Consider the following 20,297-nt stretch of genomic DNA (forward strand, 5'->3'; position numbering starts at 1 on the left):
AGGGCCTCATCACCCTCACAGCCAGGAATTCCTTCCCGTTATCCAGTGTGAATTTCCCCTCTGCCAGTTGGAATTCATCCATCATCGGATCCCTGTGGTGCCTTGTGAACATTCCCACAGGACCACACCCTTTGTGTTTTCCTGGGTTCCACCACACACCTGGGGCAGCAAAATCCATGTGGCTGCAGTTCTGAACTTGGTGAATTTGAACTGAAGTTGGTGGGTTTGTCCAGTAAGAAAAGTGGTGATTTATAAAACCAAGCAGAGTGGTATTCCACACTAGGGATTTGGGATTGGTGATGATCCCAGTCCATAATCTTTCTGTTCATTTTCTTTTGGATGCTGCAACCTGCTGAGCTGGGGGAACTGTTCGTTTACATTTCAGTTTAATTTTCTGCATTTCATTAATTCTCCATGGAAATCTGCTTTTAATATTGATGACATCACAGGTTCCTAGGATTCAGGCAGGTGTTCATGCAGACCAAGGATTCTTTTGGATGGAAGCAGCTGCACCAATCTCCAAGGAATCTCAGTCTGGGTTTTTCTTTTCTCCTAATCGTCCTTGGTTTGGAGGTGCAGTGCAGCCATGCCCTGTATATCTCTTTTAAGAGTTTTGGAGGCTAAAAAGGTTCCTTTGTATTCTGTATTCTGCAGTATTTATATATATCTTGATTAAAAAGAATAATATAATATTGATTGGTTTTTAATTAGTTCATTTGAGTTGGTTAATTAAAGCAAATCATTGATAAGGGAGCGTGCTGAGCTCAAGCTCTGGCTGCAGGGGGCTGCACGCTGGGGTCACACTGAGGGGGGAGAGGAGAGCCTGGGGACAGGGGACAGAAGGGGATATTTTTGAGGGCAAAGCTGAGGTAATGTTTATGGAAGGGAATGGCCATTCTCGGGGTAAAAAAGAGAAGAAGAAAAATTTTGGGGGTGAAACTTGATGTCATTTAGGGTAGAGAATGACCATTTAGAGGTAAACTGAGGCAGTCGGTAGTGGACAAGTAGGGAAAATTTTTTTGGGTAAAATCAGAAGTAATCTGAAGCAGAGAGAGCATGTGCATCATGAGGTAAACTGAGGTGATCAGTAGCGGACAGGTGAGGAAGTTTTAGGGGAAAAGATTTGAGGTAATGTCCAGGGTAGAGAGTGAATATTTAGAGGTAAAAATGAGGCAATCAGTAGTGAACAGGCAGGGGAAATTTGGGGGGTAAAATGTGGGGCAATGTGTAGGAAAGAGAATGAACATTTGGGGATAAATTGAGGCAGTCAGCAGTGGAGAGGTAGGGAAATTTTGGGGAGTAAAACTTGAGGTAATCTATATTGGCAGAGAATGAACACTTGGAGGGAAAAATGAGGTAATCAGTAGTGGAGAGGCAGAGAAGATTTTGGGGTAAAACTCGAAGTGCTCCATAAAAGTTCAGTGAATATTTTGGAGTGAAAATTCTAGGCAATCTCTAGAGGACAGAACGAACCTTTTTGGGATAAAATAGAGTTAATGAGGGGGGTTTTTTTGGTCATAAAATGTCCCTCAAGGAAAGGTGGTGGGAGCCAGGCAGGAGAACTCGCTGAGCCCCAGGGGAGGGCCAGGCCCTGCTGGGGGGACACGAGCAGGGGGGGAACCCCCGGGGCACAGAGGGGGCACGGGAAGCCCTCGAGGTTCGCCTGCTCATGGCTTTGGGGTGTCCTCTGCTTTTCTGGAAGAAGTTCTGGGGCACAACTGCAAGGGCAAGCAACACACGGGGAAGTGTGTTCTGGGTTTTTACTCTTTGCCACCTCGTGCTGTAAAAGCATCTTGCTCCAGGATTGATTTCTCCTCCCGGGGAGGTTGGGAGGTGCAGCGGTGCCCGCAGCTCCTTTGTGCCACGGCACCAGCGAGGCCGAGCCCTGGCCCTGATTTGCCAGCCATGGGCAGGGGGCTCTGTGCCAGCCGGGGGAGCAGCGGGGCCCCCGTGGCTGAGAGGGCAGGGGGGCTGTGGAGCTGCCCCGGGGGGAGCGGGGGGTCCTTTCCTGGGCCGCCTCCAGCCCCCCTCGATCCCCGGGGCTGCGCTGCCGCCCCCGCCCACCGGGGGCCGCTGCCGTCGGGCCGTGAGGGAGCGGGAACGGGGAAGGGGGAAAGTCCCCCCGGCTCGGGCCGCTGGGAGCGGGAATGGGGAATGGGGAACGGGGAACGGGGAACGTCCCCTCGGCTCCCGGGGGCTCCGCGCACGGGGCGGGGTCACGGGCCGGGGCCATGGGCGGGGGGGCCGCATCTTTCTCCTGCGCCCTCCCCCCTACCCCGGGCCCCATTCCAGCGCTTGTGACGGACACGGGGCCGTGTCCTTGGAAGGGAGGGTTGGGAGGCGCTGACGGTGACCCCGGGAACCACTGCCGGGGTCCCCGCCCGACGCGGGGAGATCATTCTATCCCTAGAGATTATCTCCTTTTTAACCCCCAAAGTCTTCCCTACCTGCACACTCCTGATTACCTCTTTTGGACCTCCAAATATTCATTCTCTGCCCTGCAGATTTGCTCAAGTTTGACCCTCAGAAATTTCTCTGCCTCTCCCCTACTGACTGCCTCACTTGATTCCAAAATGTTCCTTCCCTCTGCTGCACATTGCCACAGATTTGACCCCCACAATTTTCCCTACAGGTCCACCACTGAGTACCTCCTGTTCACCTCTCAATATTCATTCTCTAACATGGAGATTACCTCAGACATTTCCCCCCCAAAACTTTCCCTACGTGTCCACTACTGATTACCCCAGTTTACCTCAGGATGTACATTCTCTCTGCTCCACGTGACCTCAAAGTTTACAAACAGAATTTTCCCTCCCTGCCCACCACTGACTGCCTCACTGCACCTCTAAATGGTCATTCTGTTCTCTACAGATGAGATCAAGTTTTACCCCCAACATGTCCCTGCCTCTCCATCACCGATTTTCTCTTCCTGGTGCCCCAAATTTCCATTCCATCCCAACACATTCCCTCAGTGTTTCCCTCCAAAGCATCCTTCCCCTGTTCCCTGTTTAAGAACTCACACTCCAGCCCCAGGCTCTCCACTCCCCCCTCAGTGGGACCCCTCCAAAATGCACCTCCCTCCCCTCTGCAGCACCTCACCTTTTCCTACACAAACAGTTGCTGTCCCCCCTCCAAATTACCCCAAGGTTGCAGCTACAAATGTCACCTCTGTCCCTGCCATGTTCTCCCAGGTTTCCCCAGCTGGGAGCTGCAAGGAATTCAGGCCAGGGAATGGACAGCAGGGAACAGCTGTACATGCAAAGAGAAGAGAAGATCTGTCAGCACAAGGCAGGAAGAAGGGGACAGGTTTCAGAAAACATTTCTGCAATCCAAGGAATAACTCCTTCCAGTTTCCCAGGGAGAAGAACAGGAACTCACAGCCACCAAGGCCTGACAGTCCCCTGCAGCCAGAGCTCAGCACACACCCAGAGAGGCAATTCCAGCATCTAAAAGAAAACAAAAAAAAAGAAGAAAACGGTGATTTATTTTGTTTTAAAGTTATTTTAAGTTGTTCCAAGCAAAGCAAGCCTTGCTTTGGTTTCAGTTGGGTGAACAGTGAGGGGTGGGCACAGGGCAGGTCATTAATGCCCAGGGGATGGTGCTTTGTGGGGGAAGAGCAGCTGATGGAGTTGCCCAGTCCAATTTCTGCCCAAGGCCTGATGGCACAGGACAAACCCTCTGTCAGGCAGTGGTTTTGTTCCCTCTCATGGTCAGTGCCCAGTGTGTCCCTGTGGGCAGTGCCAGGCTGGGGACAGGCACACGCAGCTGGCAGCACTCTCTGCTCCAAAGACACTTCTGGCCTCCTTGGCAAACTGCCTCTGACACTTGGTTTTCTCCAGGAGAAATTAAGGAATTGCTCATGGCAGTTTGGGGATTAAGGTATCCCAAAGGGAAAGGAAGAACAAATATTCCTGTCAGAGCCCTTGGGATCTGCTGGGCTGAATTGGGAAGGGCCCCTTATCTGCAGAGCAAATACAGGACAACCTCAACCACAAAGCCCAGACTGTCCAGTGGGGCGTGAAAGCACCACTGGGACAAACCTCCACTCTCCTGATTCTTTCCAGGGGCTGCTCCAACCCAGCTCTGAAGCTGCCAAGCCCAAACTGTCCCCAGCGCTCTGGAACAACAGGATCTTCCCAGGGATGATGCACTGGAAGCACAGCCCTCATTCTCACCCTCCACACGCTCCCAGGCTCACCCCAAATTCAGGACAAGGGGCCAAAGGCCACTCGGGCCGGGGCTCTCTCTGTCTCTGCGGGCTCAGGGACTGCAGCCACCAGGGCCCTCCAGCACGGACAGCCTGGACCCAGAGCAGATCCCTGGGCATTAGCAGCGTCCTGGGCATCCCTGGAGACAGAAACCATCAGCCTCTGGGGATAGCACTTCACTGCCAGCACACACAGCCTGCCACATTTAGGGGGGCAGCTCTTGCACCACAAACCCCAGTCTGACCCAGTTCTCCTGGGCACCAACACGGGCTCCACAAACCCACCAGAATGAGAATGTTCTGCTGCTTTGACAAACTTCAGCCCAGCTTTGCAAACCTCAGTCGCTGCAGCTCCCTGCTCTCCAGAGCCCCGTTCAGGGCTGGCTCCAGCTCCCTGGAGAACCTGCCCCAGCCCCACTCTGGGCCAGGCTGAGCAGAAGCCACTGGGCTGCACAAGGAAGAACCCTCCCCTGGCTGCTGCAGCTGGAGGGAGATCCAGCTCCCAATGGAATGCTGGCAACAGCCTCCCAGATGGTCTCTACCCAGCCCTTGGCAGTGGCTCAGAATGGCAGCAGCTCCAGTGCCAGCTGGGTCCCTGCACGAGTCCTTGTCCCAGCCCTGCCACAGCCCTGCCACGGGACACCCACGGGCACACAGGCCTTGCTTGCACAATTCCTCACCCACAGCTGAGGGAAAGCCACACAATGTTAAAAAAAACCCTGGGCTGAGAGCACTCATCACTCCAGTCCATCAGGAGTTGGAAGGCCCGAGTCAGTGGGGGAAAAAACCCCTAAACAAACCAAACCACCCCATATTTCAAGATAAAAACACACTGCTTCCTTAACAGGAGCACACCAAACTCATTGAAGCCAGAGAGGAAATTACAAACAAACAAACAAAGACCTAAAAAGATGCTTTGCATTGATACACTCTCTGGTTGATCATCCCAAAGGAGATTCTCCACAGATCAGAAGCAAGTACCAATACTTTGTCCTCTGTTGAAAATTAACAGCTTGAGGGGCTGGACATGTCCAGTGAGGATTCAGGGGCTGGTGGGTCGTTTATGGCTGACCCCGACTGGCCCAGGCCAAACCCAACCACCCCCATCGCTGCTCCAGCCCAAACCTGGGGGCAACATTCACACAGTTTGGAAACACTCCCCTTCCCTGCTACTCCGTCCTTCCTTGCACATCCAGTGCCCAGGGAGCAAATGCCAACCCCAGGAGGAGAGAAACGTGTCCCTGTGACTTACCCCAGCCCACGGGCAGCACCAGGAGCCCCCAGCGCCGGCCGGCGGGGCTGCAGCCTCTTGCCTTGGGCTGCTCACAGCCCAGGGCACTTGGCAGAGCTGGGCTGGATCAGGGCTTGGTCCTGGCCTGGAAGAGAGGAGAACAAGGCAATTAAGTGCACTGGGCAAGTCAAAGGCTCCTGCCCTTCACCCTTCTGTTCTGATTGCTCACTAGACAGTTTTAGCCATGAAAAATCCAGGGGGGACACCAAACAAAATGGGACCTTTTCCAGCATTTTCATTCCTATCTCTTTCAGGCATTAAAAGGAGGCTCACCTTTCTTCCTGCATTCCTTGCCCCATTGGAACAGAACCCTTTTCATTCCAAACCCCCCTTGTGAGTCAGTCCATCCTCTGCCATTGGACTTTGGACAAAGGAAGAGACACCTGGGATGCTGGAGCCCAGGAAATGAGGGAGAGAAACCTGCCAGGGAAAGGTTTCAAGGCACTCCAGAACTCAGAAATATGTTCATGCCTTGCCAGCCCACCCCAGTTCTGTGCCCCCCACCTGAGCTGGGCAGGTGAGGCCAAGGCTCCCCTTCCTCCTGCCAATCACTGTCCCAGCACATGGATCCCTGTGCTGTACAGCCCTTGGAAAAACTTGGGAAAGGCAGAAGGAAAAGGGCACTGCCTGTCAGAAAACGAGTGTCTGTGAACATCCCTTCTGCACAAATTTAATGCCATCCCTCTGCTCCAATAAACCCAGGGCAGGCAGGTCCCTCCAGCCCAGGGAGAACAGGAAGGAGAACTGCAGGAACACAGGCAGACACGGGCAGCTCTTGGCACTGATGCCCTGCAGCCCTCTCTGCACTTGGGGCTCTTGGCACTTCATTTATAAGGAATGGGGGGGGGCAGCAGCCCAGGAATGCCCCTCAGAAACAGGGGCCTGGGCACCTGGAGATCAGAGGAGGGGAGTTGTGAGGGGAGACACAGAGAGAGAACAGGAAGGGGGGTTGTTGGGGAACAGGGTGTGTGTCCAGCAGGGATGGGAACTGGAAACACGGGAGGCTGGAGGAAGGCAGGGGGTGAGCACTGGCCTGGCTTGGATGGATCCTTTCTCCCTTGGCTCAGGGGCCTCAGCTCCACCCTCTCTGAGAGCAGCAGGGAACTGCTGCAGGGGAAGAGTTCATTTAGGCACAAGCCAGTGATGCAGCCACAGGGGCAGGGGAAGAGGAACTGACACCAAAATGACACAATCACCACTGAAAGGGACTTTATTGAGCTGCAACACAAACACATTCACAGCAGGCCAGGGCAGGAGATGCCCACAGGACACCACCACAGCAGCTGGGCTTGCAGGAACACCATCTTCTCAAGGGATGGAGCCAGAGTCTCACAGTTGGGATCGAGCCTGGGGGGCTGGAGAGCACTCAGGCATCAGGGCCAAGTCCTGCCCAGTCACTGCAGACAGTTCGGCTCCAGCAGCAGGGGGATTTTCTGCCTCTCCCTCCACTATTATTTGGGACCCAACAGCTCAATGCTGTGGAGTTTTAGCTTCATAAATGTTTTACACAGCTGAGTTTCACGAGAACTGGGGCACTTGTCATTACTCCTGACTCTTCCTGGGCTGCACTTCCAGGATCCTTTGGGCATGAGGAACCTTCCAGACTGCTCCAAACCTTCACAGCCCACTTGCTCTTCTTGCCACAGCTGGACCAGCTCAGTGTCCCTGCAGAAAGAGAAGGCAATGATCTTTTCTGAAACCACAATCTCCCCCCCTTTGCTTTCCCATTCCAGGTTTGGTTCCTTACACAACTGAGGCTCTTCCAGGCCTTGCCAAGTGGCAGCCAAGGAATCCAACCCCAGAACCTGCCAGGGAGCAACATCTGTGCCACAGCAACATCATTCCAGACCTCTCCCGGCCAACCCTCCGCTTCTCCCAACAGCTCCAGGGGCACCAGAACTTGCCCTGAAGGCACAAAGGCTTGTTTTGGGACCACCACAAGCCATCTACACTGTAGCACTGGAATTCCATCTCCTGGAAAAGCTGGGAAAGCAGAGAAGAAAACCAGGCCCTTACAGGTGAATTGGGGGCACCTCTTCATCCAACAGCAGCTCCAAGAAAGGTACTGGGTCAACACCTCACCAAAGACACAGGAAAACAAGGAGCCACACTCCTTCTGTTGTGTTGGACCTGTGTCTGACCAGGACATGTGCAAACCAAATGCTGGGGAATGGAACACACACCTGGCACTCCTGCAGCTCTTACCATTACATACATTCAAGAGAAAACAGCCAATTGGACCATCACTGCTCATTTCCCAATCCCACCCTTCTTTGGCACTTGGAGCACCACTTTTATCACCCAATTACAGCCCATTAGAGAGCTCCATGTCCAGCAGGGCCAGGTACCCCTGGGATACTGTCAGCAATGCCTGAATCCATTGCAGGGACCTTGCTTTGAGCTCCCCAGGGCCGGGCACCCCGAGGATCTCCCCGAATAATCCTTTCGGTGCGCGCTGGAGTCCTCGGGGTGCCCCAGCCCGGGGGGCACCAACAGCACTGTCCCTCCAGGGGCCCAATTTGCTGCCAAGGCTTCAATGCACAGCCCAAAAGGCATTTCAAGAGGCCTTCTTTGGAACCCACCAACGTGGATGGGTAGGAAGACACAAGAAGGCCTCATTTCTAAAGGCAGGGGGATCTTGCCTGTGTCCCAGACTGGTCCGGGGATCTGAGGCCCTTCCCGAGAAAATCTCGGTGCCGGCGTGAAGGCCCAGAGATCCCTTGGAGCCACGGGAGAGCAGGCACAGAGTCCCTCCTGGGGGCCAATTCTGCTGCCTGAAATCAGCTCTTCAAAGAAGCCTCTAAGGCTCAGCTGGTCAGTTTTAGAAGCCTGGCATTCCTTGCTTACAGCACCCTGCCATGATCCCAGAACACATTGTGTCCTGGCAATCCGCTCCCAAAGGGCACACGGAGGTGTCTCCACTGCAGCTCATGGGAGGGGGCAGCATTACAGGAGGGTTAATTTTCCTTCCCTGCATTCCTGTTCCATATTCAGGACATTTTCCAACACTTTTTACAATACACACCTACCCTTATAAGGTTTCCAAGGGTCTTCCCAGGTCTTCTCTGTCTGGAGCCCTCAAAGTCCTCAGTGCCTGCCTGAGGAACCTCAACACAACTCACCTGCTGACACAGGAACTTGGTGCTGCTTGGCTGATGCCTCAGCTCCTTTCTTCCTTGTTTCTTCACCTCCCTTGGTTGGTCCCTTTAAATCACTTGGCTCAGCTCTGGGCAGTTTCCAGGCTACATCCCACTGCAAAAAGGATTAGCCCTTGTTACATCTCAACACTCAGACAGCATTCCACCTTTTTTCTTCAAACTTCGCCATCAGGGCAGTATCTCCTTGTTTAAAGTATAGTTTGACTCCTCAGTGACAACAACTGACAGCCCTGAATCCTAACACAGGCTGAGACACAAACACGGATGGGAACTCTGAAGGATCCACTTTGTTCTGCTCACCAATCAAAAGCAGCTTTCCTAACTCAAGAAGAACATACCCAAAATCCTTGTTGTGCAACTTTAGCTGCTCTAAATGTGATCAACCAGACCTGGAAAGGCCCTTTCCCCTTCACCTGCAGGGCTGGCAGTGCCACCACTCGACACGGCCCCAGTGGCTGGGCAGGAACGGAGGGGCTGGGGCGTCCAATCCATCGGCCCAGGCGGCACCAGGAGTTCCTGGAGTTCCTGCAGGGGAGAGCCTCAAGCCAACAAAGGATTAGGAAGACCATTTTTTCCTTTAATAGGTATATCTACTGGAAGAGGGGGAGTTGGACAAGGCCTACTGGGGCAACAAGGACACACTCAAGGCTACCTATTAAAAGGATCTACCAGCACTCAAAAGCTATCACTGACCTTCTGTCAGGGGGAACTCAGCAAACTCTCTTTGCCAAGAACCTCCAGGAGGATTTCCAACTTTGGGGGTTCTCTTTTAACCATTTTTCCCATCACTGTAGCTGGGACTATCACCTGCCCTACAGGGGGAACAGCCCACAGAGTTCACTTGCAGGGGTGCCATTAACTCAAAGTCCCTTGTCAGGGGGGTCACTGCACACCTTGGCCTTTGTCTGCCCTCCCCACCAAAGATGCTTCCAACAGTTCTGACACATCTGGCAGACCCAGAGCTCTCCTCAGGGAATGCTTCAGCTGCTTAAAGGCTGCCCTTGCACCATCTAGACAAGGCAGCAAATTCTTACAGGCTATTGGAAAAGTTGCCATAACAGTCTTACCACACATCCAGAGGGAGCAATCCAGAGTCCAGCCCGTCCCACCATTCCCAGGGAGGCAGTTCCTGGGCTGTCTGGGGCTCAGGGAGGAGTCACGGGGCTTCTTTGCTTCCTTCCGCTGCCCAGATTTTCTCCTGCAAAAGCAAAGGTTTCTTGGCTTTCCTTGCTCAAGCAGATGCAGCAAAGGCCATCTTTTCAATCTAATCCTGGAAACTACTCCAGGTTGTCATTTCAGGGGGTTCTCTCAGGTCCTGCACTCATCAAACCCCTTGGCCATTGGTTTTCTTGGCAGGTTCTTGCATTCACCTTCTACAATAAACATGAGGAGCAAATTCAGCTGTTCCTGCAACCAGTCGAAGCTGGCATTCTGATTTTAAAGGATACTGGCTTGGCCTTACCAGGAGAGATCCCACACTGGGGGTAATACCTACAGGTTTTGCCCTCTTCCACTCTCCTGGAAGTCCACTGGCCCACACCACAGGAAAAACTGCAGCTGCCACTTCAGTCGGGACCTTGCTGCTGACAGGAGTTATTCCCTGCACAACAAGAGCTGCTGATTTGACACATTTAGTCTCAGGAACTGCAGTTTCAATATTCCCATTTCTCAATTTAATTTCTGTCTCAACTTTTCCAATCAATTCCTTCCTAGCAGAGTTTTGGGCAAGTTTGGCAAATAGACAGACTCGGGAATTACCCAATATTTTTTCCAGTTTAACCCCTGACACACCAATCACCTTAACAGTGCCATTCTCTAATTCTGTTTTGTTTTGGACCTGTGCCTGACCAGGACATGTGCAAACCAAATGCTGGGGACTGGAACACACACCTTGCACTCCTGCAGCTCTCACCATTACAGTCAAGAGAAAACAGCCAAATGCACCATCACTGCTCATTTCTTAATCCCAATCCCACACTTCTTTGGCACTTGGAGTACCACTTTTATCACCCAATTACAGCCCATTAGAGAGCTCCATGTCTAGCAGGGACAGGTACCCCTGGGATACTGTCAGCAATGCCTGAATCCATTGCAGGGACCTTGCTTTGAGCTCCCCAGGGCCGGGCACCCCGAGGATCTCCCCGAATAATCCTTTCGGTGCGCGCTGGAGTCCTCGGGGTGCCCCAGCCCGGGGGGCACCAACAGCACTGTCCCTCCAGGGGCCCAATTTGGTCCCAAACTGCAGGGGGATCTTGCCTGTGTCCCAGACTGGTCCGGGGATCTGAGGCCCTTCCCGAGAAAATCTCGGTGCCGGCGTGAAGGCCCAGAGATCCCTTGGAGCCACGGGAGAGCAGGCACAGAGTCCCTCCTGGGGGCCAATTCTGCTGCCTGAAATCAGCTCTTCAGAGAAGCCTCTAAGACTCAGCTGGTGAGTTTTAGAAGCCAGGCATTCCTACACACTGTGGGATATTTTAAGAGCTTACTGAGTGAAAAAGCATAAAGCTTTTATCATGGACATCTGACCTCCAACAGACAGCTCCTTTCCCCTTTCAGCACAACATTATTTTCATGGGATCATTTAACAGGATAGTGCCCAGGAACCCCAGACTGTGCTTTCCAAAACAGAACATAAACAGAGGGAAAGAGCTTTTCAGGAGTGTAACACTCTCAGAACAGACTTGACTTTTGTTCTACTCTTTGAGTTCAAATATAGCAGACAAAAAAACCAGCAGGAGAGCTTGCACATTACCCATGGTACCCTGAAATCCATCTCAAAAGGGCTGTAGGAAAATGACAGCTGTACGAGTCCCTTGTGCCTGCAGATATCTGGGGATCCTCTCCATCCACCTCGTGCTCTCCCAGCAGGAGAAAGAGTGACCTCAGGGACACGGTGGCACTTGACATCCTGCTGAGGGAGCAAGGAAACATTTAGCATAAAGGTGAGTTGGAATCTAAAGCTGCCTTTGCTGGGAGCTTTGTGCAACCAAGAAGGGGAAAATTTGCATCTCCTTTGGTACAGGTGTCAACAGAGGCCAACAAAGCTTTCACCTTTTTCAGACAACTGTGCCCTTTTTGGCTCCCTGGCAGCTCCAATGGCACCAGAACCCCCTTCCTGCACACCCACGGGTGTCACACACAGGCACCCACACACCTTTGCTCCAGCCCACACGGGGCCAACATTTCCTTACCCTGGACATCCCAAGGGGAGTATTTTTGCAGAGAGCACAGCAACCACCCCAACCTTGCAAACTGCCTCCTTGCAAAAAAGGAGCCAGTTCTCCTGGACATTTCTCCAACAGCCAAGATCTTTGGAAGCTGCTCTCATGGCACCAAACCTGCTCGGGGTCTCTCCCAGCTGTTGGCTCTCCGTGGAGTTAACAGGCACACACTCCATTCCATCCTCCCCCAGCCAAACCCAGTTCTCACCGGCAGGACGGGCCCTGCCCTTACCTGTCCAAGCTCCCGGGCTCGGCACAGCCGTGGGTACAGAGCAGCTTCCCAAGGCAGCTCCCGCCCGGCAGGAAGCACAACTCGCCACACTCCACCAGCCGCGGGGCACTGACCTGAGCTGAGCCCCAGCGAGGGCACAGCTGCACAGAAAAGGAGCAAAAAGCATTAACGCAGCACCAAGAAACTAAGTGAGACCAGTCTTTGCCTCCTAACCCTGCACGGGGAAAGGCTTTGGGATTCCGAGGCAAACCCCGAGACACCCAGAGAGCACCAGCCCCGCAGCCCTGCCACGGCTCCCCCCGGGGGCACCCGGCAGGTAAGGGGCTTACCCGGCCCCCGCTGCCCAGCACAACGCGCCCCTAAACGCCCCCAGCTGCCCTGGTCCATAAACCCAGCGGCCAAGGCGCTCTCCCCTCCGCAGCCCGGGCAGCAGCGGGGCCGCACCCTCAGCCCTCACACACAACCGCCCGCACCTTCCCCGCCGGCCCTTATGTACCGCGGGCCGGCAGCGCTGCCCAATCAGCACTCGAGCGCCTCCGCCCAATCGCAGCCCGCCTGTCCCTGCGGCCCCGCCCCGCCCGCTCAGCGCGGCCCCGCCCCTCGGCGCGGCCCCACCCCCCGTTCCCTCAGCGCGGCTCCCGCGCAGTCTGGGCGGATCCTGCCAACAACCCGGAACAGGAAAATGGTGTTTCGGCTGGAAAACAATTGGCTATGAACATGAATTTTGGACCAGTGATGAAGCTATTGAAGGAGGAGAATAGTTTAGAGAAACTGAGCAGTACTTTTGTTACACACAATAATCAAAACCAATAAACACCAACATGGACTTTATTGAGCTGCAACACAAGGCTGGTCTCAGGAGGCAAAGGCGAGAGGTGCACACAGGAGCACCAAAGCTGCACCTGGCGGTTGGGTTGGAGGAATTGATATTATTCGTCAATATATTTTACAATAACAAACTTTAAAGGTTTTAGTATTTTACAGAGACACACAATCCCTCTCTCTGAATTTTTAGGCAATTTTGGCCATTTTGGTCCCCTCCCTTTCTGGGGAAACCTACCAAACCCCCTTGACTGACAACTAATTTTCTCCACCGCAACACCACCCTCCCAGTGACACCGGAGTGCCCCAAATGACATTATCAGAGATGATGACACAGAGCCCCCCACCCTGCACACGTGTCCCCAGGGATGGGGCATGGCCGGGACATCCTCACTGCGACGTCCCCAGGGCGCCGGTGCCGACATCATCACAGTCCATGTGCCCCGGGGGCTGTCCCGGGGGGTCCCTTGCGGCTCCGGGGGGACTTGGAGGGGGGCAGCTCCCACCTTGGGGACAGCAAAGGCAGGTGCCTCAGGGGGACAACTCCGTGCCCCCCTCCAGACCCCACCTGGGGTGTTTCTGTGTTTCTGCAGCCCCCGTGGATCTGGTGCTGGATCCCAGCTCGCCACCGCAGCCAAACCCCTGTGGAGTGACTCTGCAGGGGGGACAGGGCAGCTGTGGTCCCTCTTACCTGTGGGTGGGACACAGACCCAGCCCCTCCGTGCCACTCCCTCGGAGATGTCCCCAGTGCTGGGAGCGGGGGACTCCTCTGGCAGGGCCGTGGCATTGTCGTGGCCATCCAGGGTTCCAGCCGTGGCATTGTCGTGGCCATCCAGGGTTCCAGCTGTGGCATTGTCGTGGCCATCCAGGGTTCCAGCCATGGCATCGTCGTAGCCATCCGAGGTTCCTGCTGTGGCATCGTCATAGCCATCCACGGTTCCAGCCATGGCATCGTCGTAGCCATCCGAGGTTCCTGCTGTGGCATCGTCATAGCCATCCACGGTTCCAGCCATGGCATCATCGTTGCCATCCGAGGTTCCTGCTGTGGCATCGTCGTAGCCATCTGGGGTTCCGTGCCCAGGCAGGGCAGGGGGGGCTGGGACTGGCACAGGGGTACATGGCACTGACCCGGTGGCCATGGCAGGGACTGGCTGTGCCATCCCCCTCCGGCTGTGCCATCCCGCTTTGGCCATGCCATCCCCCTCTGGCCGTGCCACCAGGGATGTGTTGGTGGCCCTTGGTCCCTCAGGGAAAGGTGATGCTTCTCTGCCCACTAACGAGGGGGGACGTGTCCCCTCAGCTCCCCAGCCCTGCCGTGTCCCCTGTCCCCAGCGCTCCCCGCTGGGTTCCTGCCCTGTGCCCCTACCTGGGACTGCCCCACTGTCACTCCCCTCCACGCTGTCCCCAGGGTAATACAGCAGATTCTTCACCGAGCCCTCCCGCGGGGAACCTGCAGGGGGAAAACAGGGTCTTGGGGTGGCCAGAGGTGGCACCGCGGGTGACACAACCTCAGCCACAGAGCAGGGCTGTGATGGGACCCAGGGACCCCCCACACCACGGGGAGGAGCCAGTGCTGTGCCACCAGGACCCGCTGCCGCGGTGGGACTGTGGGGCAGAGCCCCCCTGTCCGGGCAGAGCTGAGGCACGGGGGCTGCACCGACCTGGGTGACTGGGCACCTCCTGGTACTCCGGCATCGCGCTGTAGTCCAGCTCCTGGTAGATGGCGTCGGGGATGGCACCCACGGCTCTGCCGGCGCCTGCAACAAGAGGCAGCGCTCTCCCAGGGCCGTGGGCACCGTGGGTGGCACCGGGCTCACCCACTGCCCATCCTCTGAGCCGTTCCACACGGGGGGAGCCCCTGAACCCCCAAAGCGGCTCTGCCCCGGAACCCACCCGCCGGGACCCACCTCGGCGCCAAGCGCGGGCACGGCACATCAGCACGGCCAGGGCGCCCAGGGCCAGGCACAGCAGCGTCCCCAGGACCACGCACAGCACCACCGCCACCGGCACAGTCCCCCTGGCCACCGCAGGGCCGCTGCTGCTGGGGACAGCTGTGGGGACACGGCCAGGCAGTGAGGGCGGGGGGATCCCAGCCGGCCCGGCGGGGGGAGATGGCACGGGCAGAGCTACCTGTGCAGGTGGCCCCGTCCGGGCACGGGGTGGTGGCTGTCTCGCTGGGGTTGTCACTGTCCTCCGCACAAACCACGTACGCGTCCCCTCCGGGGCCGCAGGAATGCAGGTGCCAGGGTGCCGAGGGGCACCCCCAGAGCGAGCGGGCCCCCTCCTCGCAGCCCACCCAGGCCAGCCAGGCGGGGGCCGGCTGCTGGGCGGGGGCGGGTGCCAGCTGCCCCCCGTCCCCACAGCCCAGCTGCCGGCAGACGGCGGCGGCGGTGCCGGGGCCGGTGCCGGTGGCGCACACGCGGCCCCAGGTGCCGTCGTGGAGCAGCTCCAGGTACCCGCTGCAGCGCCCGCGCCCGCCCGCCAGCCGCAGGGAGAGCTGCTCTGCGAGGGGTGCAGGGGGGTCACGGCACGGCCGGGAACCCCCGGGGGGCTCTGCTGCTCCCCGCCCCGGGGACACCCGACACTGACCTGAGCACACGGCCCCGGCCCCGGCCCCGCGCTCGCACTCGCGCCGTTCCGAGCGTGGGCATTCCCAGAGAGACTCCTCGCTCCCGGCGCACTCAACCACGTACGGCCACGCTCTGCCCGGCCCGGGGCCCAAGCGCGCCGAGCCGGGGGCCTCCAGCGCCGCGCCACAGCCCAGCTCCCGGCACACAACGGCGGCGGCCTGCAGGTCCCAGCGCTCCTGGCACACGCTGCTCCACGTGCCACCGGCATAGACCTCCACGCGCCCGGCGCAGCGCCCGGCACCGCCCGCCAGCCTCACCCGCCGGCTGCCTGCGGGCACGGAAGGACCGGGCTGGGGGCTGCTCGGGGCACCAGCACCCCGGCCCTTCTCGGGACACCCACCTGAGCAGACGATGGCTGCCCCATGAGGGATGTCAGTTGGCCCAGAGGTCACTCTCCAGGCTATGTGTCTGATCTGCAAGGCATCCACACCCTGGGCGATGCTGGTCATCTTCCAGAGACTGTGCATCATCCTTCTCAAAATACTCTTCTCTGAATAGGTCATGTTCCGCATAGGGTCCGTAGTAACGACAGTATCGCTCTTGTCCAGCCCACCACAGCCCAGCTTCCCACACACCACACTCAAATTCCATTCAGCCAAAAACTCTCCTGGCACACGGCGCCAGACCCCAGGGCTTATGGCCAACTCCAGCCACCCGTCGCACCGGCTCTCACCCTCCACCAGCCGCACGGAATTGACGATGCCTGTAAAATGACCTGGCTCAGCGCTCCCCTCACCCGAAAACAGCCCTGAGTGCTCCGCTCCCAGTTCTTGGGGTGTCCCAAAAGCCCTTGGAGCCTCTTCCCACAGGTGCCACACAGACCTGAGCAGTTGACGGCGGCGGCATTCCCCGGGCTGCAGGGGGGCTCCCCCAGCACCGCCACGGGGCACTCGCCCGGGTGCCGCTCGCTCCCGCTGCAGCCGAAGGCGTCCGGCCTCAGCGGCCCGTCCCCGCTGCCGAAGGAGCCTCCCGGGGGCACGGTGACGGCGTGGCCACAGCCCAGGTGGCGGCACAGGACGTCGGCATCGGGCAGGTCCCAGTCGGTGGCGCACACGGACCCCCACGTGCCCCTCACCGCCACCTCCACCCGCCCGGCACAGCCCGAGCTGCTGTTCCCCAGCCGGAAGCCCGTGTAGGCTGTGGCAGAAAGGCCGTTCAGGGGGGTGATGCTGGGGGGACCCCCAACACCCCCCGCTGTCCCCGGTGCTTACGGGAGCAGATGATGGTGGCGTGGCCAGCGCAGCCCTGGCCGGGGGGCACCCGCCGGCCGCAGGCGCTGAGGAGGGGCTCGGTGCCGCTGCAGTTGAACCCCCCCTCCCACAGCGGCCCCGTTCCCGCCCCAAACCGGCCGCTGCCGGGGATGGCCAGCGCCGCGCCGCAGCCCAGCTCCCGGCACACCACCTGGGCCACCTTCATGTCCACGTGCTCCGCGCAGACGCCAACCCAGGCCTGGCGCTGCCGCACCTCCAACCGCCCGGCACAGGCTCTGTCACCTCCGACCAGCCGGGAAAACCCTGCAGGAGCAGTGTAGAGTTGGCACTGAGGGATCTGCTGGGAGTGCTGCGTCCCTCCCAGCCTGGCTCCTACCTTGGCAGATGACGGAGGTGTCATAGTCGTGGTTGTTCCCATAAGGTCCCCAGCCACGGATCTCGCAGTCCCACAGTGTGGCCTCATCCCCCTTGCAGTCCACCAGGACCAGGTTGATAGGCCCGGTCCCTGTGCCAAAGCGGTTGCGGGCAGAGTAGGCGCCAGCGGCCGAGCCACAGCCCAGCTGCTGGCACACCACCTCGGCATCCACCATGTCCCAGTCGTCATCTCCCACCGAGCCCCATTGTCCCCGCAGCTTCACCTCCACCCTCCCGGCGCAGGGACCGCCGCCATCCACCAGCCTCAGCTCCACGGCCTCTGCACCGGGACACCGGCACAGCTCAGCCCTGCCCGGCACACCCCGGCACAAGGTGGGTGCCCCGGCACAGCCAGCCTGTCCCCCTCACCTGTGCAGATCACCCCCACATCCCGCTCGTGGCCGCAGTAGTGCTGACCCCATCCGAAGTGCGGACACTCCTCCAGCACCTCCTCGGTGCCACGGCAGAAGTAGGGCTGGAGCCAGATCCGGCCGCTGCCCTGCCCGAACGGGGCGTACAGGGACGACGAGGCCACGCGGCCACAGCCCAGCTGCCGGCACACCACGGTGGCCCAGCGGGCTTCCCAGTCGAAGTCGAAGACGCAGACGGAGCCCCACTCACCGTCGTGATTCACCTCCACGCGTCCGGCACAGCGCCCGCCGCCCCCCACCAGCCGCAGCTGCCCGGAGCCTGCGGCACGGAGGGGCCTGAGCCGGGCCCGGCACCGGCGGATCCCCGCTCCCACCACCCCGCCACTCACCCCCACACAGCCGCAGGCACAGCAGCAGCCCCAGTGCCCGGACCGGCCCCATCCCCGACAGGTCCCGCACCCCCAGCGCAGGCAGGGGATGATGTAGCGGCAGCGCCGGAGCCGGTGCAGGCGGCAGCACCAGGGGAGCCTTTATCAGCCGGGGGATCGCCCAGCTGCGGGGCCACGGCCTCCAATAACCTGCTTCGTGCCCACATATGAGGCTCGGCTCCGCTTCTGGCGTCACACACCTCGCCACAGTGGGCCGGCACACGGATGTCCCCGGGGGGAGCCGCCCCCCCCAGCACCTGGGCCGAGGGGGCCCCTTCTGTACCCCCCCCGTGGCTCCAACTCTGCCGCCGGAGCCCGGCAAGAGCCATCCCCGCGCTGACAGGATTCAGCCCCGATCCCGCCGGAGCCTCCACGGGACCGCCCCGAGGAGCGGTTCGAGGCAGAGCCCCGGGGCCCCCTCCCCGGGTGCCCCCTCCCCGGGCGGTGGGAGCAGCCCCCGGCTCCCCGCGGGGGCGGCGGGTCCCGGTGCCTCGCGCGGGCGGTGGCACATGGCGGGGCTGCCGCAGCTGTGCCCCCGCGCTCGCCTCGCCGCCGGGGCAGGAAGGAGGCGGTTACCGCCCGCCGGGGACGCGGACGAGGCACCGACCGCACGCGGCTCCTGCCACCTGCGCCGGTACCGATAACGCCGCCGCTCTGCGCGCCGGCACCTGGGCACGGGCAAGGCACGGGGGGGCACAGAGCCCACTCGGCGCTGGGGAACCCGCCTGGGTGAGCCGGCACCGAGCACCACCGCAAACAAGGCGTGCGGGAGGGGGAGCAGCAGCTCCCTCGGGGTCTCGGCTGTGCATGAGGCTGAGGACGGGGCCGAGCCGCTGCTGCAGTGCCAGTGCCGGGGGAACAGCGTGTTCCCGGCGGGGTCACACCTGCAGCGGCGCAGGCACCGCCACGTGCCGCCAGCCCCGCGTGGGACCGGGCACCTGCCACCTGCCAGCGTCCCCGTGTCACCCCGCCGTGGCTTGTGGGGCTGCTCCCAACCCTGGAGAGCCCTGGGGTGTCTCCATGGTGTCACAGGGACCTGCCACAGCTGCCCGGCCCTCCCGCCCGCACGGAGACCCGGCCGGGCCGGCAGCAGGGGATGGCACAGCTCCGGTCTCCCCGCGTCGGGCGGGGACCCCGGCAGTGGTTCCCGGGGACACCGTCAGCGCCTCCCAACCCTCCCTTCCAAGGACACGGCCCCGTGTCCGTCACAAGCGCTGGAATGGGGCCCGGGGTAGGGGGGAGGGCGCGGGAGAAAGATGCGGCCCCCCCGCCCATGGCCCCGGCCCGTGACCACGCCCCGTGCGTGGAGCCCCCGGGAGCCGAGGGGACGTTCCCCGTTCCCCATTCCCCATTCCCGCTCCCAGCGGCCCGAGCCGGGGGGACTTTCCCCCTTCCCCGTTCCCGCTCCCTCACGGCCCGACGGCAGCGGCCCCCGGTGGGCGGGGGCGGCAGCGCAGCCCCGGGGATCGAGGGGGGCTGGAGGCGGCCCAGGAAAGGACCCCCCGCTCCCCCGGGGCAGCTCCACAGCCCCCCTGCCCTCTCAGCCACGGGGGCCCCGCTGCTCCCCCGGCTGGCACAGAGCCCCCTGCCCATGGCTGGCAAATCAGGGCCAGGGCTCGGCCTCGCTGGTGCCGTGGCACAAAGGAGCTGCGGGCACCGCTGCACCTCCCAACCTCCCTGGGAGGAGAAATCAATCCTGGAGCAAGATGCTTTTACAGCACGAGGTGGCAAAGAGTAAAAACCCAGAACACACTTCCCCGTGTGTTGCTTGCCCTTGCAGTTGTGCCCCAGAACTTCTTCCAGAAAAGCAGAGGACACCCCAAAGCCATGAGCAGGCGAACCTCGAGGGCTTCCCGTGCCCCCTCTGTGCCCCGGGGGTTCCCCCCCTGCTCGTGTCCCCCCAGCAGGGCCTGGCCCTCCCCTGGGGCTCAGCGAGTTCTCCTGCCTGGCTCCCACCACCTTTCCTTGAGGGACATTTTATGACTAAAAATCCCCCCTCATTAACTCTATCTTATCTCCAAAAGGTTTGTTCTGTCCTCTAGAGATTGCCTAGAATTTTCACTCCAAAATATTCACTGAACTTTTATGGAGCACTTCAAGTTTTACCCCAAAATCTTCTCTGCCTCTCCACTACTGATTACCTCATTTTTCCCTCACAGTGTTCATTCTCTGCCAATATAGATTACCTCAAGTTTTACTCCCCAAAATTTCCCTACCTCTCCACTGCTGACTGCCTCAATTTATCCCCAAATGTTCATTCCCTCTCCTACACATTACCCCACATTTTACCCCCCAAATTTTCCCTGCCTGTTCAC

General features: G+C 59.1%; 2 protein-coding genes and 2 long non-coding RNA genes across 4 annotated transcripts; all 4 read right to left on the bottom strand.

Moving 5' to 3' along the window:
- Positions 1-3,309: 3,309 nt before the first annotated feature.
- Positions 3,310-6,047, bottom strand: LOC116788688. Its single transcript, XR_004357723.1, has 3 exons — positions 6,003-6,047; positions 5,460-5,583; positions 3,310-3,446 (listed from the first exon to the last, which is right to left on the bottom strand). It is a non-coding gene; the product is annotated as an uncharacterized LOC116788688 (long non-coding RNA).
- Positions 6,048-6,832: 785 nt separating this feature from the next.
- Positions 6,833-9,115, bottom strand: LOC116788696. Its single transcript, XR_004357733.1, has 3 exons — positions 9,070-9,115; positions 8,621-8,750; positions 6,833-7,163 (listed from the first exon to the last, which is right to left on the bottom strand). It is a non-coding gene; the product is annotated as an uncharacterized LOC116788696 (long non-coding RNA).
- A 240-nt stretch (positions 9,116-9,355) lies between these two features.
- On the bottom strand, positions 9,356-18,311 carry LOC116787987 (soluble scavenger receptor cysteine-rich domain-containing protein SSC5D-like). Its single transcript, XM_032690194.1, has 8 exons — positions 18,148-18,311; positions 17,553-18,082; positions 17,146-17,463; positions 16,770-17,072; positions 16,381-16,695; positions 16,162-16,261; positions 10,119-10,171; positions 9,356-9,468 (listed from the first exon to the last, which is right to left on the bottom strand). The coding sequence occupies exons 1-8, from the start codon at positions 18,309-18,311 to the stop codon at positions 9,356-9,358; spliced, it is 1,896 nt and encodes a 631-aa protein (XP_032546085.1).
- On the bottom strand, positions 12,921-14,276 carry LOC116788648 (translation initiation factor IF-2-like). The gene is made up of 3 exons (XM_032691681.1): positions 13,620-14,276; positions 13,276-13,434; positions 12,921-13,008 (listed from the first exon to the last, which is right to left on the bottom strand). The coding sequence occupies exons 1-2, from the start codon at positions 14,119-14,121 to the stop codon at positions 13,319-13,321; spliced, it is 618 nt and encodes a 205-aa protein (XP_032547572.1). The 5' UTR covers positions 14,122-14,276; the 3' UTR covers positions 12,921-13,008; positions 13,276-13,318.
- Positions 18,312-20,297: the final 1,986 nt, after the last annotated feature.

Source organism: Chiroxiphia lanceolata, chromosome 6 (assembly GCF_009829145.1).
Source record: "Chiroxiphia lanceolata isolate bChiLan1 chromosome 6, bChiLan1.pri, whole genome shotgun sequence".
In the NCBI taxonomy this organism is placed as follows: Eukaryota; Metazoa; Chordata; class Aves; order Passeriformes; family Pipridae; genus Chiroxiphia; species Chiroxiphia lanceolata.

Bases quoted from the DNA above. Each gene is read 5' to 3' on its own strand.
- LOC116788648 (XM_032691681.1), bottom strand. From the start codon at position 14,121: ATGGCCAAAGCGGGATGGCACAGCCGGAGGGGGATGGCACAGCCAGTC. The intron at 13,435-13,619 runs GTAAGAGGGACC...GCTGTCCCCAAG, and splicing joins GGTCTGTGTCCCACCCACAG to GTGGGAGCTGCCCCCCTCCA.
- LOC116787987 (XM_032690194.1), bottom strand. From the start codon at position 18,311: ATGGCTCTTGCCGGGCTCCGGCGGCAGAGTTGGAGCCACGGGGGGGGT. The intron at 10,172-16,161 runs GTTTTTGGCTGA...GACTTCCAGGAG, and splicing joins TGGCGCCGTGTGCCAGGAGA to AGTGGAAGAGGGCAAAACCT. The intron at 9,469-10,118 runs GTAAGGCCAAGC...TTCCCCCTGTAG, and splicing joins CCAGTGTGGGATCTCTCCTG to GGCAGGTGATAGTCCCAGCT.